Source organism: Ursus arctos, unplaced genomic scaffold, assembly GCF_023065955.2.
Source record: "Ursus arctos isolate Adak ecotype North America unplaced genomic scaffold, UrsArc2.0 scaffold_6, whole genome shotgun sequence".
NCBI lineage: Eukaryota > Metazoa > Chordata > Mammalia > Carnivora > Ursidae > Ursus > Ursus arctos.
Genome location: NW_026623078.1, coordinates 82,081,673 through 82,098,355, shown reverse-complemented (window position 1 = coordinate 82,098,355; position 16,683 = coordinate 82,081,673). Strand labels below are relative to the sequence as shown.

Genomic DNA, 16,683 nt, shown 5'->3' with positions numbered 1-16,683 from the left:
CTAGATAAACTACAATATCTTATGCAAATACTCTTGTTCTGGTTCCTACTATTGCCATGATCGTTCCCGTGAAAGCCATACTTGCTTTGAGCTGGTTTCCTATAGACATAAACATTCTAATATGGTAATATTGATACAGTGGTCTCCCATTTGCCTTAAAAATCTCTCAGAACAGACTTATCTGTTTCAGCAGGGACCAAGAGAAGGCCCTTCTATAGGGAGGCAGGAGTTGGCAGTGGTTAGGAGTGTGGGCTCGCGGATCAGACTCACCCCATTCAAGCGATAGCCATGCCCTGTACCGAACATCCAACTTTGAGACAGACAACTCACTGTTGCTTCCCCCACCTCACTCCTGGACACGAGTCTGGGTGCTCTGTGCGCCCCAGATAAGGAGGCTTGTGAGGAGACACATGGGCGTTTGTATGTTTGCTATCAGATCCCAGAATCCACGTTCCGTGCTGGTTTGTCTGGTCTACTTTCCAGGCTCCCTACAGAATGAGCCACATAGAAAGAGCTCGCCAGATGTACCAGGAAGAGAGACAAGGACCAAATCCACAGGAGAGACCTCATAGCTCCCTGTAGGAGAGTAATTACAGATGCTGAGTCTGTGTCTGTCCCGGTGTTAGTGGAAGGATTTTAATACCTTTCATAATTAAAATCACAAAAGCATAGAATTTTACACCTTGAAGAGAACATAGTGAACCACTCCAACTCCAGCTTCCAAAGTAGAAACAGTTACAATAGTTGTCATGTCCCACTGAGACTGACAGCTCGCTGATCCTGCAGATATGTTGGAGTTTATGGTCTTGGAACTGGCCTCTTGGGGATGGGAGTAAAAACCAGTCGACCCTCCACACACATGCATAATTAATCCAGCAGTTCTGATGGCCGTTACCCCTGTTCTCACTGTCTTGCCCTCAGTTGGGAAGACTTTGATTCTGGTGAATTCGTAATAGTGCCCTGTGGTCTAAGAGAGCACGGCTATGCTGTTTTGGAACCCTGGATTTGTCTCTTAGTAATTATGGGGTCATGGGCTATTTACTTAATCTCTCTGGGCTCATTCCACTTTTATAAGTTTACATTCTGATTTCAACTTCCCTGAAGGTTTGGAGGACCAGAAGCAGCAGCTAGGGAGAAGCCAGCATCCTGGAAGAGAGCCCCAGCACATGCCTTCCCCTTCCCCTTTGATGAGCGCACTGGCACACATATTGCACCTTTCTTATGCGTCTCTGGGTTCCTGAGAATTGTGTTTTGATGGACATGGTATGCCTGACCCTGCATGACCAGATCCCAACTGTCCATCTCCCACCATGTCCTGCTTTTCTATCTTGGACTTATGTGCCTTAACAGCATAGCACAAAATCTAGCTCCCTGCACTTTATTTGTTCACTCTGTATCTTTGTTTATGGTGGTTCCCAAGTTTGACATGCCCTCTCTCATCCCTTTTCTGCTTGCCTAACCCTTCAAGATTCAGCTGCAGCAACACCTGTTCTAGGAAGCCTTCTCTGCTCACATCTGCCCACACAATGAGTATCCTGCGGTTTCTCCTGGTGTGACACCTACTTGCAATGATGTGTCTGTGTCCCTGGTCCCTCTGACTGGAGGATGTGTTCCCCAAGGTGGGGCAGTGCATGCTAATCTCTGGAGCTCAAATGTTTGTTTTTTTAAATGTATTTGTTTTCAAAGATTTTATTTATTTATTTGACAGAGACAGAGAGTGAGTAGAAGCAGGGGAGGGGCAGAGGGAGAGGGAGAAGCAGACTCCCTGCTGAGCGGGCAGCCTGACATAGGGCTTGATCTCAGGAATCTGGGATCATGACCCAAGCTGAAGGCAGACACTTAACCGACTGAGGCACCCAGGCGTCCCTGGAGCTCAAATGTTTATAGCACAGGGACGGGCACCCAGGAAGCACCAAATACAGAGTAACTGGGATGATGATGATACATGGAGTTGGGCTGACCCCACTGACTAGGTGAAGAATATAAAGAAAACCAATGAGACTCTCAATCATAATACTTATCATGTGAAAATGTAGTTCTCTGAAGTCAAATGAATCAATAGCAGCAATATATATTCATTCATCCGAAACACATCATAGGCGTTAAGGTAACTTAGAAGACGGTAATGACTTATTCCGGGTCAATATATCAACTTATTTAATTACTAATGAATTATTACCTTTTAAAGTTCTGAACAGTTCTAAAATCTCTTGGTAATACAGGAATTGACCAGTTTACCAAAGGAAATGCCATGAGATACATCAGCAGAAGGATTCTTAGGAAATTCTTACCTGTAATAACCGTCAGACTAAGGCTGCATGTCTGTTGTGCTCTGTGGAAGGTCGAGAACTACCCCCCTTCACCCTCACTCTTGCCCCGTGAGGACAGCTAAGTCCCTGCACAAGGTGTTAGAGCTGGGGGAGTAACAAAGGTCAGACATGACCCCGGGGCCCCAGGTCATTCCTGTAATTCCAAGTCTACCGAATGTGTATGGGATTCTGTTGCTTTGCCCCCACAAATTACAAGTAAAAGGAAATATACATCAAGGTGATGTTGGCACAAGCTGAATCAAAATGGTATCTTTTAAAAATTGCTGTTTAAACACAAGAGAGAAGATAATATTTAGGAATCGGGAATGAAAACAATGGCCACTGGCCTTCTGAAGCCCTGTGCCCAACACCGAGCAGCTCTCCTTGTGGGCTCGCTCCGGTCCCGAGCACCAGGCGGTATGATGTCCACAGCGGGACAGGGCGAGCTCCAGGGACCCCATCCTCGGAGATCAGATCTGCCGTCGGGGGTGAGGGGGACGGAAACGTGATGCCTTCTCTCCACCTGAGCACTGAACCAATCGGAAAGTAAGACAATTGGACAAACTGGAGATCAAACTAAGAGGAGATCGCTTAGCTTACATCTTTGATCACGGGGGCTCCCGGATCTTGAACTCTGGAGGGAACTACTTACCTGGTCAGTGCTGGATAGATGCGGGCCTCCCTGCTGAGCGCCTCTGCCAGGCCTCCCCCAGGGCCAAGGGGACGGAGACAGGTGCCTCCCAGGGAGGACTTGCTATCAAGAGAAAGGACAAGAAACAGCCCAGTTTTTTATCCCCGACTCACCAGGTGCCCAGCAAATGGGCAGAGAGGAGCTGGGGTGTCATGCTAATGGGAGTCCCTGCACGTTGAAAAGATAGCAAGAGGGGAGCAACAGTGTTGTCACGCACACACACGTCTCTAGACCCCCTCGCTGGGACCCTGGGCGACTGCTCCCCATGATGGCCCTTCAGAGAGCTCTGGCAGCTACTCAGCCTCACGATGGGGGTGCTTCCTCTCTTCTAACTGTTGTTTCAGTCCCCCGCATGGATACATTGCCCCCTATGTGAAGGTAGCTGGGCGTAGATGAATTCTATTCTGTCCCCGATTCCCAGGAGGGGAGCAGTGGGGACAGCAAACTTACGGAGGGAAAGAAACAGCAAGCCAGAGCCGCACAGAGCTCTTTCTGTGGTCACTCGGTGGTCACTTGTGGACCCTTTGGTGCTGGCACGACCCGTGGGTAGAGGGCAGGCAGCAGGCACGTGAAGTAGAATGGAGACGTGGCCGGATGGGAACGTAACCTAGACCAGGGAATGTAGCCTCCACCCCCTCGCCAACCCCCATGCCCACCTGCTCCCTTCTCTCCTGCTCCAGGAACCGTGCAGGCTGCCAGGAAGAGGACAGTTGGGGCAACTTAGATCAAGTCGTATTGATGTGAAATCATCTGTGATTTCTATAGTTCAGCTATTTTTGGGAAGAGACACTTGGTGTCCCGCCCACAGCTGGCCACCGCAGCCCCGTGTGTGCGGGCACAAAATCAGGCGCTGTCCCCGGGATGGCAGCGGGCTGGGGTCAACCAGATGAAAGAAAAGAAAGATGAAACTGTTTTCCCGGATCCCAGCTAGCTAGTTGCAAAGTGAAGGCTCGCCCAAGGGGGTTTCAGTTCCCTTTGGAATGTACAGAGTGGGGTTCCTTTGTTAACCTGGGCCCTAACTGGGGTTAGAGGCTTCACTCTTCTGCATCCTGGACGTGGAAACACAGGCTAATACTATGTAAAGCCCCTCCAGCTCCGTCCGCAGAGTAAGCTCAGTGCTGTGAGGATTCCTGCCCAGCCTGTGTCTAAACTGCTGATCCGCTGTTTGCCATCAGACCTGCAGACCAGTCACCACTCTGGGGTTCAGTCTCCCAGGCTACAAGATGGGGGGGCACAATTGTACTTATTTTATAGGGTTGGCATAAGAATTAAATGATTAACATACGTAGAGCACTGAAACAATGCCTGGCGTGGAAAAGGGTCAGATAATAACGTCAGCTGCTTATTAAAGCTATCGTAGTTTCCTCATTGATTAAAAATAAGATAGTAATGAAAACCCCCCTGAACTACCGAGAGGAGGGATCCAGGCACACAGCAGGCATGTACTGAACAGTGGCTACTATTAATAGGAGTCTAGATGGCGAGGTCTGATAGAGCTCGCATTCTTATTTCAAATAAACATCCAGAATATTAAAACCCAATTCCATTTATGCGTTCTCCCACAATTGTAACGCCGAAGATGTACTGATATTTCTGTATGAAAATGTGTCTTAACTTTCACGGGGGTGTTTGTATTAAATGAAAAGTTATCAGTGCTTATCATGTGCCAGATAAATATCAGATTGTGTGTGTATCTCACATAAAACATAAATGTGTTTATATAGAGCGTAACGTTCCGTAGCACAATTTTGTGGCATGGAGCAAATCCCAGTCCCAATCCCAGTGCCCACAATGTATGAAAACCCGCGGTTCTAAGAAGGGGGAGGTGACAGTGATTTGGATCTTCAATCCAGGCCCGTGTTGTCTTGTGTCCGAAAGACCTCCCCCCCCCCCAGGGGATGCTACAGCTCATTCATTCATTGATTCTTTCTTCAATCGTAGAATTTCTATGTGCTGTTTCAGTTCAAGGAGAAATGACAGATTGCTTCTATTCTAGCCTCAGGGTGTTCAGGGAGGTTGGAGCGATCATGGTGGTCTGAGGAGGTGCGTGCAGGACATAGGAGGAGGGAGAGGATGGAGCAGCTTCACAGAGGAGAGGAGGTCTTGATGGTGAGTTTCAGGCAGCCAGGGACAGGTCCTTTAATGGAGAAAAGCAGCTGGAATTCATTTGTGGAGCGAGAGGGAGCTGAGGACTGGAAATGTGGGGACGCCAGGCTTTGAATGCCATGCTCAGGAATTCGAACTTTATCTTGTAGACAGCGGGCAATGCTATAAACTAACTTGCACATGCTAGGTCTACGCATGGAAGGTAAGACCAGCCTGGTGAGACCCTTTAGAAGGATGCTTTAATAATTAAAGTAAGCAATGCGACTCAAACTAGGGCAGAAGCAAGAGCATGCTGGAGGCAGAGCCTTCAAGACTTTCTTAGAGATTCTGAGGTGAGAAAGAGATCTGGAGTCTGGGAGAGTGTCACAGCTGTCATGGATGTGGGGCCAAATGGGTCCACTAGGGATGACCAGAGGGAAGAGAAGGATTGGGTCAGGGCGACAGCAGTTAGCTCCTTTTAAGATGCCTCTTGGACAACGGGCAGCCTGCCAGCCAGCACTCCGGAGTAGAGATCTACAGCCCCGGGCGGGGGTTAGATCTGCAGATGTAGATGCGACCCGATGTGACCTTCATTCACAGGAAGGTCAGAGTTGAGGGCAAGCTTGCGTTCTCTGTTAGGTAATGAATGGAGTAAAAAGCAAACCTTCCTAACACCTAGTAAGGACTGACTATAACCCAGACACTCCCGTGGGCACTTTGGCTTTATTACTCTCCCCACTTCCCGTCGGAAACGGACACTCCAGAGGATGGGGGGCTAGCCCAGGCACACTGTTAGTGAGTGGCTGATCCTATTAGCCTCCGGATTCTGGGTTCTCATCCAACCATGTCCCAGCAGAGCTCCCTAGGAGCTTCAAGCGGCGTTACAATCCATTTTGTTCAGGTTTCTAAGTGGATCACTGTTGATGTTTGAGCCGCATAATCCGTAGACACGATCCTGGAGGCCACGATGGGTGTATCTGGTCGTGCCCACTGACCTTACCCTGGGCTGTCGCCCAAGTCTGCCTTCTACCAGAATAGTCGTGCTTGGTTAGCAGGCACCCTCCTTACATCCCCTGTGTGCCTGTGGTGGGCTGGGCCTGGCCTGGGGCCTCGTACTGTGAGTTCAAGAGCATGTGTGAGGCCTGGGTGTCATTGAGGGCTGCCGTTCCAGCCTGGGCCTCCTTTCTTGGTGCGGGGAGATTGTGCTTTTCGGTCCATTCCATGCAAGGCCCGTGGAGGTGTGTGGGCTCTTCCACGCCGGCTCCGCAGGCCCTGGGTCGGGGAAAGGGGGAGGCTAAGGGGATTCTGCAGCAGCTGGCTCACTTTCAGAAACTTAACACTGTCAACGCTTTTATAGGGAACAAGATTTGTTTTGTTGATAATGATCTCAAGCCATGCATCTTTTTTCAGGATTTCTCTGTGGGTTACCATTTTGACTTCCTATGATCTCAGTAGGCATATTGAATCAGATTTATGAAGATTCCCCCGAGATTACTTATGTGTCTCTTGACAAAAATCCATAGGATATTGGTATCTAGTTTTATTTTTTTATTGTTTTATTTAAGTTCAGCTAGCCAGCTAAGAGTATATCATAAGTTTCAGATGCAGTGTTCAATAATTTCTCAGTCGCGTGTAACACCCAGGGCTCATCACATCTGGTTTTAAAAAGTCAAAGTTCATATTAGACTTCAGAGATCCCTTGCCTGCAATAGGTCCTGAAGCATTTTCCATTGGAGGCATTGGTGACAAGAAAATTCAGTTGCGAGCAGGTGGCAGGGCCAGGAAACGGGACGCTCAGGGCTGCTCGAAGCAATCAGATTGTGGGCTCCGAGCTCCTGGATCTGATGCCTGTGTTAATCCCCTGTCTGCTTTCATTTCTGCTTAGTCACGGCTATGGGAGGCATTGCACGATTCAGATTAATGCATCAGTCAAAGCAGGCCGGCCTGCTGCAACATCTGTCCTCCGCCAGGCACGGTCTCCAGGGCCCCTGTGCACACTGGGAGGGACTGCCCCCACTTAGCACCTGAACTGGAGAATCACTTCTTCTGCGGGCAAAGCAGGGTGACCTTGTACAAGTCATTTGATTCTTTGACCCACAGCCTTTGATCTATGAAACAGAAATTGGAGTTCCTGCCACATATTATTTGATCTAATCAGAAGGAACTTTTGAGGTATGATTAAGTGATAAAAGCAGGGAACAAAGAACCGTCCAAAGCGTTTTCCAACTTGTGCGTGTGTCTGTGTGTGTGTCCAGGACACGTATTCATATATTAAATGCACATAAAACATGTATGCACACATGCATATGGCCGTATTCTAGAAGGATCCACAAGAAATTATTGGACCTGGGGAATGAGGCACTTTGTATTGTGTTTCCTTTGGTAATACTGAGATTTTTACCGTATGCCTATTCTCATTTTGAAAGTCGGAATTAGAGCATCTGCTCCCGGTGACGTCAAGGTATGGGAGCACGTAGATGCTTCGTGAACAGTGGGTTCCTTCTCGCTCCGTAGCTCGGGGAGTCCCCCACACACCCTGCAATGCACAAGCCCTGCTCGTCTTTCTACAACTGTGCTGACTTCTGTTCCTAACATATGAGGAAGGATAAGAAATGGGAATAAATGGATTACCTTGAGTGCCTAGCTGACTGAATTTTCTGCTTATGGAATGGAAAAGTCTTTGATTGCAGACCTCACTGAATGTCTCTCATAAGTTCAAATCAAAAGGGACCTGGTGGCCTCGGAATGCAGGTTTCGGTGGCGTCCCCGGGGAGCAGAGGGTCTGATGAGGGTCTCTCCAGGGGATGCGGTGGTGCATGGCCCTTATCCCCTTCTCTGGCCCGAGTCAGTCATTTCCTCACACTGCCGAGGATGTTGGTACCAACAGCAATCGGCTAAGCCTCTTTCTGGAGATTGCTCTGAGAGTGCTGCTGGCCCAGGTTACCTCCTCCAGGGGTAACGCACCCTCAGTAATGGTCAGTACTTGGGTGCAGAGACCTGGCCTCGCCTGCAAGGCCACCCGGCCCTGTGGCTCCGGAGCTCCCCGTGGGACGGACCAGGGTCTCTGTTGGGCTGCAGGACCGTGCAGTGTCACTCCTCCCTCTGCCCATCCGACTCTCCCACAGACTTGCTCCCGACAGCACACCCACCGTCTCCTGCAGGCACGGCTCTGTCTCCGAGGCTTCTTCCTAGGGACCTGACTCATGACCGTCTCAGAGCTAGGTGACACCCTCATCCTGCTTTCCCGATGTGTAGCACCCTGGGTGACCCACCCATCATGACGCCGTGATTAGCTCAAGTACAACACACCCATGATCGTCCACCTTTATGGCACCGCTGGGACTGCAGATGACGTGCAGATGGCCATTGACCCCGATCAGACCTGTCCTGCCCCCGTGGACCAACTCAGCCCTCTCCGATGGCAACAAGCAAGGACACCAGTGAGGCAGGAGACTGCCACATCACCAGCTCACGAGACCCACGGCAGGGAATTCTACCAGCTCCCCGTGTGGCGTTTCCTACAGCCGGACAGGCAGAGCAGTGCGGGATCATGAAGAGCCAGTTGCTTCCTCCCCTCACGGCTGCACGAGCAGTAGATGGACAGGCAGGTCTCGCGTCCATGGAATTCTCCAGCCCGGCACCAACACCCTCCTCTGCTGCCCAGGCAGAGGAGGTTTCCTTTCTCTGCCCCCTGGGGGTTTCCTTTCTCTGCCCCCAAAACCAGTCCCTCCTGAAATTCACCCCAAGACATTGTATCTTCCTCCCACCATGTCTAGGTCTCCAGGTACACGGTGGGCTTGGCCACCTTTTCCTCATTGCCAAACCACGTTTGGGTCATCGTACCCACTTAACGCGCCCGACGTCTGCAAGCAAATGACAGCATACAGAGCACCTGATGCTGTACCCTCGTGTCCAGTCTCTCGCCAAAGGCACTGCCGGCCCTGAGTATCTAACCTCACATCTTCCAGCAGCACATCCTCCCTCCTCTCGGCATTACGTCCCACTCACCCACCTCCCACGAGCGTCTCTACAAACTCCTCCTCTCCCTGCGAAAGGAGACCCTCCTGCGTGTCCCCATCTTCTATGGTGCGCCGTGCAGCGGCCAGGGAACGAGGGCTTGTGAGTGGGTCCCCTGGGGTTGTCCCAGACCTTCCAGGTCAGTGCCATCCTCCTCCTCCTCGTTGTTATTATTACTCCAATATTGCTATTGTTATTATTTTAACGTGAACACATAAGATAGAGGCTCGGCAGGTTGCAGTGTTTTTCCCACACAGAGAGGTGGGGGAAGGACTGAAACTCTTCCCCGGGATTGCGAACCCCTGCGCAGCTCTTCCCTGAGCCGGCCGTGGGGTGGCCCTTAGCATCTGTGTCTGTCCCACCTGCAGGGGAGCTTCTACGTGCCGTCCGAGACCTGCATGCAGCACGCACACCGGTGGCACCGGGAGCTGTGTTTCCTGCTCCTACACGCCTACCGGGGACTCCGCGCCTACTTCCTGGGCATCCTGACGGACATCCCGGAGCTGCCGCACATGGAGCTGGGTAAGGGGCTGGGCCCGGGGTAACGCCTCAAGCCAGCGGCCCAACTGCCCCATTGGGGGCCAGGCTTGAGAAAGCTTGCGATTCCGTCAGCGTCACAGTGACAGGTGCCATCCAGGTATGTTTTCTGTGCGTTACCTCGTTCTAGCACGAGAGAGTTTCGGGTATGCTTATACAGCAAGAAAAGGCAGGAGCACCCCGAGGCCCATACACTCATGCGTTCATTCACCCAGCAGGCATTTACTGAACACCTGCTACGCGTCTGCCACTGTCGTACACAATGTCAAGTTGCTTGGAAGGGAAAGTAGTTACAGGATTGCAACTGACAAGAGTGGAAAACAACCCCCAAAAGAATATGTATATACACATATATACATAAATATATACTTGTATATATCTTTTATACATATTATAGATAGGTAGGTAGGTAGGTAGGTAGATTTTAATCTGCATGATTATAGAAACCTCTCTACAGCCATCATCTCTGGTTTTCTGGGGATGAATTGCTTTGTATACATCATCAGACATCATGGAGATCATTGGGCCTGAATCCCTCTTTGCTGACAGGTGTTGGAACTGAAGCTCAGAGAGGGCAGTGACTGCTCAGGGCCGCACAGCAATGCATGGCAGAACCAAGACAAGAGCACAGAGCTCTGCACTGACTCTTGGGGCAGCGTCCCTTATGTCACCCCACAATTTACAGCAGGCGACACGGTGTTACTCTGCTCACAGCCTTCTACAGGGGCCCCTTTGCTTCCAGAACCGAGGCCAGGTCCTTAGCCTGGTTCAGGCTTAAGCACAGTCCTGCTGGGGTACCTCAGCTTCCCCACCCACACCCCCAGACCTCACCTACTGGGACAGCCATGGCTTTGACAGGATTTAGGGCCTCGTACGATGTCCATTCCTGTGCTGGACACACCACATGACAATGATTTATTTGCGTGTTTCTCTTCCCCGCTCGATGTGGGGTGTTTGTGAGCAGAGCCCCCTCAGGTCCCTCGTGCACAGCGCCTGGCAGGTAGGGTGAAGGAGTAGGTGCAATGCTGTTGATGAATTGTCCTGCCGTCTTCCCATCTGGCCTCAGCAGCTCTAACACCCGGACAAGTCAGGCACTACTCTTTGAATCATGCAATAGTGAAGCTGCATTTTTTTTCAGGTTCCAATGTTATGCACACAATAAAGACACGCACGGAATCTGAGCCCGCTTACATTGCTCGGGGAAAATGGAGACTGTGCAGTGTTAGTTGACTTCTGGCTTTAGCTTGTTTCACCCAAAGACACTGAATGTATTTGCTCATTCGTTTATGATCGTACTTTTACGGAGCATCTGTTATGTGCCAGAAGCCACGAACAGAGCCACGATCAGTATGACAGAAGTCCACTGTGGCTGGTGGGACTCAGAGAGCTGACGAAGGTGCTGGGGGGCCGTCACGGGCTCCTCAGGCCATCGGTGCGGATCCAGAGACGCTGAGGGACTGCTCCCACTCACGTGGGCAGCAACGTTTTAAGTAGAACTGTGCCACGGCCAAGTGCAAACCACGGGCCGTACTACCATGGGACTGGGGGAGAGTTCAAAGATAGGCAGAACTGCGAACATTGAATCCCAGGTGGCCAGAGGCCGGAGGTTCCTGCTGGTAAGAGCCGAGAGCACGGGCTCCTCTGTGGGTTGGGATGGTGGTGAGTGTTGCAGTCAGTGGGGCTGAGCTCAGCTCTGCCACTCCGCTTCTCTCTGCTCCCCTGCGTTCACCTGCATGATGGAGCTTCAAATCCATGTCCCACACGTGTCACACACGTATGTGCAGGTGTGTGCACGCCCACGTACACATACCTGCAAAAGCCTAAAAGAATATGGGACCCCTTTGAACCACACAAAGTGCTGTGTGAACGTGGAGGCCTTCTGCCCCTCAGAAAAGCACCCATGAGATGATATGGACCTTTGTCTAGTGTGGGGTCACATGGTTCCAGATGAGGCTTACCTTTTTTTATAAATATGACCCCCTTAGGAAGTTAGAATAGAAAGGAGAGTCCTCGGGAGTTGTGTTTCTTTCTGTGACTTTAATGCCAACTTAAACATACGTTTTATGCACTTCACAACCACAACATTTCAGCGTGTGTCCATTTTACCGTGCATCTTTTTTTTCTTCCTAGAGTCCCTTGCTGTTGAGGAAACGCTCTCTCAGCTGTGCTCAGAGCTACAGGTAATTAGAAAACCAGCCCTGCGGGCCCAAAAGGCAGTTGTGTGATACAGGACCAACACAGGTCCTGGCTGGATGTAGAAATCAGAGATGAAAGCACAGCGTGTATAAGCTAGACCTGAAACTGAAGAGATACTCTGCCATTCTTTGTTATTCTCTGTTATTAAGTGTCCACTAGACCCCTTTTGTATGTCTAGCTCTCTGCGAGATGTTTTGAAAAAAATAAACAGGTTCACAGGTCTCTGTCCCTGGAGCTGATGCTATGTTTGTCTATTACTCCTCCATTTAACAAAATGTATTGACTACCAGCCATGTGCTTCTCCTGGAGGGCGATGGAGACCTTGCACCTGTGCCCAGATGGCCTCCGCCAGGGCAGGGGGCTAGCAGGGTGATGATGCTGATGATGGGAAGAGTAGTGTGCATCTTCCAGAAATTCATCGAGCATCTATGAAGCAAACGTGCTTAGTAGACACTAGGCGAATGCATGCTGCTGTTACCTGCAGTGTCTGGAACACTTTCCCCTCCCATTGTGTGGATGGTCTGGGTGGGTACTGCACGTCGTCTGTTTATAGTGAGAGGCAAATCAAGATGGAAACCGGTTGGCAGCTCATCAGTGCTGGACTGGTCTCAGCTGGACTCAGAGGACTGTCGAATTGCGAAGTGACATCGCCGTCTCTCACACCAGTGTTTTCAACTCCTGCTGCACAGGGGAAACACATTTGGGACTTCTAAGATGTACCTTTGCCTGGGTCTCATCTAAACCAGGTGAGACAGAGTATTGGGGAGTGGAGCTCAGCCATTTGTGTTCCGAAAAACTCCCCAGCTTGATCAAAACCGCAGGGAGATACCACCTCACACCTGTTAGAGTGCCTGTTATCGGAAAGACGGGAGATGTCAGGTGCTGGCGAGGATGTGGGGGAAAGGGAATTCTTGGGCACCGTTGGCGGGAATGGAAACCAGAGCAGTCACTGCAGAAGACAGGACGGAGGCTCCCCAGACATTTCAAAATACGACCACCCTGTGCTCCAACGATTTCACTACTGAGTATGTATCAAGGACATGGGACCACTATCTCGAAGAGATGTCTGCATCCCTGTGTTCACTGTGGCGTTATTCACAATTGCCAAGGCTTGGGAACAACCTGGATGTCCACTTACGGACGAGTGGATAAAGAAAACATGGTGTCTCTGTATAGTGGAATACTATTTAGCCGTAAGAAGAAGGAAATCCTGCCATTTGCAACAACGTGAATGAATCTTGAGGGCATTGTGCTGCTTGTAATAAAGACAAGTTAACAGATGATCTCACTTACATGTGAATGTAAAACAAACAAAAACCTAACTCATAGGCACTGAGGGCAGATTGGTGGTTGCCAGAGGACGGGGAGATGGGTGAAGGTGGTCAAAAGGTACGAACTTCCAGTTATAAGTTGAGTAAGTTCTGGGAATAGACCATGCAGTGTGGGGACTAAAGTTAACAACACTGTGCTATTTGAAAGTGACTAAGTATAGATCTTAACAGTCCTCATCACAAGGAAAACATTTTAAGTTTAAGGGGCATGATGGGTGTGTTAATGAATGTTATTGCGGTGATCATTCACAATAGATACATTTATCAAATCATTATGTTGTGCCCCTTAAACGTACATAATGTTATATGTCAGTAATATTATATCTCAATAAAACTGGAAGAAAAAAACGTAGAAAGAAGAAGGTCCCCAGATGAGCATACTGTGCAGCCAGGGCTGAGAACCCCTGCTTTAGAGCAGGTTATAAAATCAGTGAAACTCAGCGTTACCGTGGACAGACGGCAGCCCGCTGGGAAGGTGGAGTGCAGAGCACGTGCTGGGCGCTGGGGTGGGGGCGAGTCTGGGGCGGAGGGGCCCTTTGAGTGAGCCCTGAAGAAAGGGTGGGATCATCAAGGAGTCACATCACAGGCTCTGCTCCTGATAAAGGTGGGAACACGGGAGGGGCACAAGAAGTCCGTTTAGAGAGTTTAGAGAGCGTGGAAGGGAAACAGGAGGCTGACAGAGGGCTTGGATGCCAGGGCTTGGAGCGTCCACTCCCCAAACCCGGAGGCGGTGAAGGCAGTGCACCAGGGGGCTGGCTAAGCTGACCAGGAGGCCGAAGACTCCAGGGACCACAGCTCCCCCTTCTGCCCAGGAAGGCACCCAGGGCAGCGACGCCTTGGAAAAGCCCGCAGGCTTTGCAGGTCCAAGTCCGGGCTCCAGCCCTCTGCACATCAGCTGCGTGATCCCGGATGTGCGATTCAGCATCTTGATGGGCCTCGGATTTCTCACCTGTGTGTCGTGGCTGTTGTGAGGGGACCAGGAGAGAGCTCACGAGAGGACCCTGTGAGTGCCCGGCTCAGGGCTCCCGGGTCTGCGGTGCAGAGCTGGCCTGCCCTCCGGGGCTGGCCCGCCAGGCCCCATCCCTCCCAGCCTGGACACCGCCCAGCATCCCAACGAGACACTGTTGCCATCTGTAAGTTATGGAAAACTGAGTTTTAGCAGTTTCAAGAACGCCAGCTGTTAGTAGCTGTTACTCACCACACCCACCATCTTTCCGCCGCTCCCAGGGTGATGAACAGCCAGAGATGGGGTGCCCTGTGGGTTCTCTGCTGGTGCTGTGCCGCTTTCTCTCAGATTCCCAGAAGCTTCTCGTCTGAAGCCCAGGAAGACGAGCTAGCCCGCGGTGCTTCTGCCGGAGCACCCCACCTCCACGAGCAAGGACAGCCAGCATGGATCCGGCCCGCGCTCTGGGCCAGCCGCAGAGTAAGGGCTTGTCGGGTAGACTCTTCTGGCCTCCCCACAACCACTGAGACTTTGGCTTCCTGGACCCGCTTGGCCGGGGCACCCAGTGAGCGGTGGAGGGAGACGGGGCGCACACTGCCAGACTGCACAGCGCCCAGCCCACTGCCTCGGTGTCCTGCTGTGCTCACTCCTCAGGGCCGGGCAGGGGCTGCTCCCTGTTTCTTCTTAGACCTCACTCGGTGGTGGGTGGGTTGGGGGACCACGGAAGTGATGGGGAATCAAGACATGTTCCAAAAGCGGTCCCATCAGAACCAAGGAGATGTGGCTTTGAATTGCTTACCTACTCACCATGCAACTTTAGACAAGTTGCTTAAACTTTATGGACCTTGGTGTTCTTATCGGTAAAGTGGGGTAAAATGGCTCATTTTTTATTAAGCTCTTTTTCTCTGAGCCAGTAGGTCGCACCCTGGCTAGCTGCTGGCTGTTATTTCTCTGTGCCTGCTGTGCATTTCCTCATGTAACGTATACAGCCGTTCTACGGAGGGAGAGATCCTCTTGCTCTCAGCGGATGAAGAATCAGGGCTCAGCTCACAAAGGGTGGGTTGTTTGCTCAGAGTCACAGCACTGGCCGAACAGGGTCGGGCGCTGGGCGCTGCAACGCCGGGGTCCTCTCTCCCCACCAGGATCCATCCGGGGAAGCAGAGTCATCCTTTGCAGAGAACACAGGTGGAATCTGTGAAGTCTCTGCATCCAGCCCTGCAGGGCAGTGAACGGAGAAAATGCTACCTGCCGTGTTTGGTACAATTATCACTGCCTTCTGGCTTGTCACTTCCCTGGCCATAAAGCAGTTTCCGGTGCCACATGTGCCCTGCGGGGAATATGGTTAAAAGGCCGTGTTGCTCTTGTCTTCACGACCACGAATGGTCAGTGTTTCCGTGGGAACTACCTTAGAGATTTGATTCATTTCGGCAAACATTTTGTGAGTCCCCACGCCTCACCAGGCTCTGTGTTAGGCCCCGGGGACTCACTAGAGACCCCCTTCCCATGGGGGCACACAGCCGAAGGGGGTGACTCGTTCACTCTCGACCCTCCAGTGCCTAGAAGGGTTCGTTCCTGGAATGAACGAATGCACTAATGAATCACAAGAACGCTACGTGGTACCCAAGGTGAGGAAGCCAGTGACCCCAGAGCAGCTGTCATCACCCCAAGGCTGCTGGCTGATCTGCAGGAGGAGGCGGGAGTTGGCGTGCTCGTTCACCGACCCAACCAAGCCCTGGGCGTTGCTGTGCCATTGTGCGTCGAGGAGGAGCAATGGTCAGAGTCCGCTGCTGTGTGGGCCGTGCAGTGCCATCCGGAGGGTGCGGGCTGGCTGTCCACTTTGGACAGGCCATGTCCCGTCTGCGTGGCTGGTTTCCCACGTGTGGAGGGTCGTTCTGAGGGTGAAGTGAGCTCACACGTGCACACAGTACCACTGTCCCTCGTTGACCCTGTCCCAGTGCGCCCCACAGGCCGGTGGGGGCTGCAGATGTGGACACAGACGCGCGCGTGGCTGTGGGACCCCAGGAGAATGTGTCACTATCTGTGGGGAGGCAGGAGCTAGTGGATCCCAGAGGGGAGGCTGTGTGGGAGAAAGCCTCACAGCTTCCGGTAAGAGCACAGTCCAGGCAATGGAGGCGAGGCTGGGGGAGTGCCCGGGGCAAGGCAGTGCACGTGCATCAGTGAGCGGGGCTCCTGGAAGGGGAGGCTGGGGGGCACTGAGGCTCTGAGGGGGAGCCTGCGTGCCCTGCACGGTGCAGAGCTTGGACTAACCCCCAGGTGACAGGGAGCCATGCAGGAGACTGATGAGCTTGCTGGGGGCTGTGTGGAGGGGGACTGTGCGTCTTAAGGCAGGAAAGGGTGGCTAATTGGGTTTACAGCCAAAGCAGTGACAATGCCAGCTTCCGCGTGCTGGATTCTGGCTCCCACGTTTGAGACACCGGGCACTGCCTCCAGCAGCCCTGAAAACACAGGGGGACACATAGATATGTCCCCATTCATTTTGCCACAGTAGACTCTGAAGGGTGGCTTCCTTAAAGCCTCTGAACCACTGAGGGACACTGGGGGGGGGGCAGCTGT

General features: G+C 51.8%; 1 protein-coding gene across 1 annotated transcript in view; it reads left to right on the top strand.

The window, feature by feature from the left end:
• Positions 1-16,683, top strand: part of FAM135B (family with sequence similarity 135 member B) — a 177,864-nt gene that overhangs the window by 126,695 nt on the left and 34,486 nt on the right. The window contains exons 7-8 of the mRNA XM_026495372.3: positions 9,471-9,624; positions 11,770-11,819. Of these exons, the coding sequence (XP_026351157.2) occupies positions 9,471-9,624; positions 11,770-11,819 (204 nt within the window). The remainder of the gene's footprint in view (positions 1-9,470; positions 9,625-11,769; positions 11,820-16,683) is intronic.